The sequence below is a fragment of the Arachis ipaensis genome, chromosome B6, assembly GCF_059453495.1.
Source record: "Arachis ipaensis isolate K30076 ecotype BB chromosome B6, ASM5945349v1, whole genome shotgun sequence".
Lineage (NCBI taxonomy): Eukaryota > Viridiplantae > Streptophyta > Magnoliopsida > Fabales > Fabaceae > Arachis > Arachis ipaensis.
This window is the reverse complement of record NC_142441.1, coordinates 100,539,155-100,544,029: the sequence shown is the minus strand read 5'-3', so window position 1 is coordinate 100,544,029 and position 4,875 is coordinate 100,539,155. Positions and strand designations below refer to the sequence as shown.

At 37.7% G+C, this 4,875-nt stretch overlaps 1 protein-coding gene and 3 non-coding genes across 5 annotated transcripts; all 4 read left to right on the top strand.

The window, feature by feature from the left end:
• Positions 1-1,218: 1,218 nt before the first annotated feature.
• LOC107604645 (large ribosomal subunit protein uL1) lies at positions 1,219-4,660 on the top strand. 2 transcript variants are annotated; one of them, XM_088491322.1, is made up of 6 exons: positions 1,219-1,314; positions 1,404-1,457; positions 1,549-1,768; positions 1,900-2,065; positions 3,685-3,890; positions 4,396-4,660. In XM_088491322.1, the coding sequence occupies exons 2-6, from the start codon at positions 1,453-1,455 to the stop codon at positions 4,447-4,449; spliced, it is 651 nt and encodes a 216-aa protein (XP_088347448.1). In that variant the 5' UTR covers positions 1,219-1,314; positions 1,404-1,452; the 3' UTR covers positions 4,450-4,660. The 2 variants fall into 2 exon arrangements, with proteins under 2 accessions (XP_088347448.1, XP_088347449.1); XM_088491323.1 differs by lacking the exon at positions 1,219-1,314 and having other exon boundaries at positions 1,321-1,457.
• On the top strand, positions 2,688-2,813 carry LOC148561951 (small nucleolar RNA U19). Its single transcript, XR_015886315.1, has one exon. It is a non-coding gene; the product is annotated as a small nucleolar RNA U19 (small nucleolar RNA).
• LOC148561950 (small nucleolar RNA U19) lies at positions 3,064-3,189 on the top strand. The gene has a single exon (XR_015886317.1). It is a non-coding gene; the product is annotated as a small nucleolar RNA U19 (small nucleolar RNA).
• LOC148561949 (small nucleolar RNA U19) lies at positions 3,443-3,565 on the top strand. The gene has a single exon (XR_015886320.1). It is a non-coding gene; the product is annotated as a small nucleolar RNA U19 (small nucleolar RNA).
• Positions 4,661-4,875: the final 215 nt, after the last annotated feature.

Genomic DNA, 4,875 nt, shown 5'->3' with positions numbered 1-4,875 from the left:
ACAGCTACCGTACGGCTAATCATCTGTCGGTTCTCACTTGTGTCGGAATAGGATCTCTCTATCTTTTTGCACACTGTCACTGTGCCCAACATTCGCGAGTTTGAAGCTTGTCACAGTCATCCCTTTCCAGATCCTACTCGGAATACCACAGACAAGGTTTAGACTTTTCGGATCTCAAGAATGCTGCCAATTGGTTCTAGCCTCTACCACGAAGGTTCTAATCTCACGGACTCGGTCCGTGAATCAGAGACCCAAGAGACTATACTCTGGCTGTCGTCCAATGACTACGTTGAATATCATGTAGACCGCTTGTGGTTGTCAGGCACGCGGATCTTGGCTAAGCGAGTAACGAAGATAGTGGGTGATTGTCATGGGTCACCCCTTCATTCTGAATTAACTGAATTAAGTACGAGAGTATATCTTGGAGAAGAAGTAAGCGTGAATTGAAAGAGAAACAATAGTACTTGCATTAATTCATGAAAAACAGCAGAGCTCCGCACCTTAATCTATGAGGTGTAGAAACTCCACCGTAGAAAATACATAAGAGAAAAAGGTCTAGGCATGGCCATGTGGCCAGCCTCCAAAATGTAACATAAAAGTCCAAAGTTCTCTAAAACAATAGGAAAGACTAGTATTTATACTAAACTAGTTACTAAAGATTACAGAAATTGAGTAACTAAGTGCAGAGAGTGCAGAAATCCACTTCCGGGGCCCACTTGGTGTGTGCTTGGGCTGAGCATTGAGCTTTACACGTGCATAAGCTTTTTCTAGAGTTAAACGCCAGCTTGGATGCCAGTTTGGGCGTTTAACTCCAGTTCTGGTACCAGTTCTGGCATTTTACGCCAGAAAAGGGTCTCTACCTGGCTTTTAAACGCCAGTTTGGATCATCAAATATCGGGCAAAGTATGGACTATTATACATTTCTGAAAAGCCCAAGATGTCTATTTTCCAACGCAATTGAGAGTGCGCCAATTGAACTTCTGTAACTCCAAAAAATTCACTTTGAGTGCAGGAGGGTCAGAATCTAACAACATCTGCAATCCTTTCTTTGAGTGCAGGAGGGTCAGAATCTAACATTATAGGAATTTACTATACTAAATACTATTTGGTGGGAGAGACTCCAACATACATATGTAATCTAGCATTTAAAGATTTTGGACCCTTTGATGTTTGATCAATTAATACTACCAAAAAAAATTATCCAGCGTCTCAAACAAAGTAGCTATGATGCATATATATATTATAGGAAAAATATATATATGTATATTTGTGACTTAGTTACTGAGCTGCTGACTAGGGTTTGTGGCGGCCACGGTAACTCGCGCTCTCTCTCAATGCGTTAGCTACAACACATTACACATTATCCGCATTTTCGTTATAATAGCAGCTTGTTCTATTTGCAGAATAATCTTTTGTGGCGGCACCTCAAACACCAAACCTCTGCTCCTTACAATGAGGTACTATTCCAATCCAATCGATATTCTTATTTCATTGCTTAGTGACTATTAATCAGTGTTTAATTTAATGTGTGTAATTATTACATTTCAGTAAGCTACAGAGTGATGCACTGAGAGAGGCCATATCTCAGCTCGTTGCGAATGCGAACGAGAAGAAGCGCAAATTCACTGAGACAGTTGAACTTCAGATTGGTTTGAAGAACTATGACCCCCAGAAAGACAAGCGTTTCAGCGGTTCCGTTAAGCTTCCTCATATTCCTCGCCCCAAGATGAAGATCTGCATGCTTGGTGACGCTCAGCACGTCGAAGAGGTTAAATCTTTGTCATAATAATCGTTTCGTGTGCTGTGTTGTCGATTGTTACTCATCGTTAGGTAAAGATAGTGTTATAGGTTAGTTATTGTGATTTTGATTGGTTTTGATGCATTTGTGTTGTAACATAGGCTGAAAAAATTGGGCTGGATTGGATGGATGTCGAGGCACTGAAAAAGCTTAATAAGAACAAGAAACTTGTGAAGAAGCTTGCTAAGAAGTATCATGCTTTTCTAGCTTCTGAAGCTGTCATCAAGCAAATTCCTCGCCTCTTAGGCCCTGGTTTGAACAAGGCAGGCAAGTAACTTCACTTGTTATGATATTCGTTCTATTGATTGTTTCTCTCTATGAAACCTTGTTTCAGTGGGCATGTAAAATTTGTTATTCTTTTGAACCATTGCCTGATTTTCTATTATCTATTTTGAGGTTTTGAAAGAACATCTTGATTGTGTGTAAATCATAGCTAAGAAGCTGATGAAAATGTTTTCAACACCATAGATTCTCTTTCATAGAGGTCCTTAACTGAGTCATTTACTTCTTGCCTCTTTGAGTAGCACAATAATATACCATTTCATATGTGGTTGGGAGGTGGACATCAATTGGAACCAAATTAACTTTTGGGATCTTTTGAGAGAGGCCTGCTGAAAGGACTCAAGTCTCGTATTGATTGTCCCTCACGCAGCCATCATTGGTTACAATATGTTGCTTAGTATATAACTAATTTGCATCATGCCATCATTGCCAGCTTTTCTATTATCTTCTGTGTGATTTAGGAAGAACATCTTGATTATCTGGGAATCAGAGTTAGGAAGACAACGAAAACGTTTTTAACACCATAGATTATCCTGTAGTTACGTTCATGACAAGGTCTTGTAATCTATGCCTCTTTGAGTAGCTCTATGAAAATTACAAATTCCATATGCGGCTTAGTTAGGGGGCAAACATCAACAGGAACCAAATTAACTTTTGGTATCCTTTGAGAAAGACCTTTTGAAGGGACTCTTCAATCTAATATTTATTGTCCCTCAAGCAGTCGTTCACATTTTCTTCTACCTACAAGGCTCAGTAGATTGAAAATTATTCTTTCATTTTTGGATTATGATATATAACTATTTGCATCATGCATCATTGCCGGCTTTTCTATTATCTTCTGTGTGATTTGGGAATAACATCTTGATTATGCGGAAATCAGAACTAGGAAGCTGATAAAAAAGTTTTCAACACTGTAGATTCTCTTTTGACTTTCACGGAATGTATGCCTCTTTGAGTAGCCTTATGAAAATAATCAGTTTCATATGTGGCTTAGTTAGGGGGCGGACATCAATCGGAACCAAATTAGCTTTTGGGGTCCTTTGAGAGAGGCCTCTTGAAGGGACTCTCTAGTCTCATATTGATTATCACTCAAGGAGCCTTTCACATTTTGTCTAACTTTTTTATTCAAGTGTACATTGGATTGAAAATTCTTGCAGTTTCATATTTTAATTTGTTGCTTAGTATAGGACTATTCACTTCATTGCCTGCTTTTCTATTATCTGCTTTGGGGTTTAGGAAGACCTACTATTTTCTGCCGATGGAAAAAGTTTTCAGCAACATAATTCTCTTATAGTGAAGTTCTTAACCAAGTAATGTAACCTATGCCTCTTTGAGTAGCCCTATGAAAATAATCAATTTCATATGTGGTTTAGTTAGGGGGCGGACAGCAATTGGAACCCAATTAACTTTGGGATCCTTTGAGAGAGGCCTTTTGAAGGGACTCTGCAAGCTCATTGATTGTTCCTCAAGCAGCCTTTCACATTTTCCCTACCTTTTTTATTCTTAACAAGGCTACAATGGATTGAAATTTCATTTTTGCGGTTTCGGATTATAATATGTTGCTCTGTATATGATCAGTTGACTATATGAACCCACCAATGCAGGTAAGTTTCCAACATTAGTGACACATCAGGAATCCTTAGAGTCAAAAGTTAATGAAACAAAAGCAATGGTGAAGTTTCAACTTAAGAAAGTTCTTTGCATGGGTGTTGCTGTTGGAAATTGCTCAATGGAGGAGAAACAGATATTCCAGAATGTACAACTCAGTGTCAATTTCCTTGTTTCATTATTGAAGAAAAACTGGCAAAATGTAAGTTTGACTGTTCGAGGCCTTATATGAGTATCAGTATTAAGGTTCTCAATATTGGAGCATTAAGTTTGAGAGTCTTTTGGGCTTTTGGTTTAAGTATACAAAATTTTGGGTCTTATTTGAAACTGTTTGTTCTATCCAAGATAAGATATAGGCAAGCTAATTAATCTCAGCGTGAGATGTGTTTATTTCATGATGTCAATATATTCTATTATATTAACAAGCATGAATATATTTGAAATTGTTCTATTACTGCCCGTTGATGTGTTCATAAAAAAGCTTAGGCAACTACACGTATCTTTTAAGTGATGTCTTTGTAGCCAAATGCTGGCAGCGTGATGTTGAATAGGCACTAACTTAGTCTCGTTGTTAAGCAGAGAATCATTTTCAACTACCTTTGTTTTGATTTGAAAAGGAATGCTGTCTTTGAAAAGTGATGTCTTTATTTTATTTTTTTAATTTTTTGTTAACCGTCTTTTCATTTATGTTTTGTTTGTTGAAACAGGTGAGATGCTTGTACCTCAAGAGTACAATGGGGAGTGCAATCCGCGTATTTTAGATTGTTTAGATATGGGTAGTTTGCATTGGCTAAACCTCATGAGTTGTGGACATGTTAACGGGATGTTATTGCTGACAGTTAATGCCCCCATTTTTTTTTTCTGACATTCTTAAGATTCTTTGATATCAATTGTTTTATGATAATCCTTGTTTTCTGTGTCATTAATGACTGGCCACAAAAGATTCATAGATGTATTTGGTTATTTGAATTTTATTCCGTGTTAGCTTTTTATTTTTATGATAGGTTTCTCTTAGAAGTGGAAGAAACAAAGCACATACGAAATTAGAATAAAGTGGACGTCAAAACATTCTTCCCATTTTTTTTGTTCTTTTGGTCAAACCCCATTCCCCCACCCCCGGCGGGTTCTGGGTGGTGAAAATTGCCTCGTATTCCATAGTGGACACGAAAGTTGTATATCAGAAGATC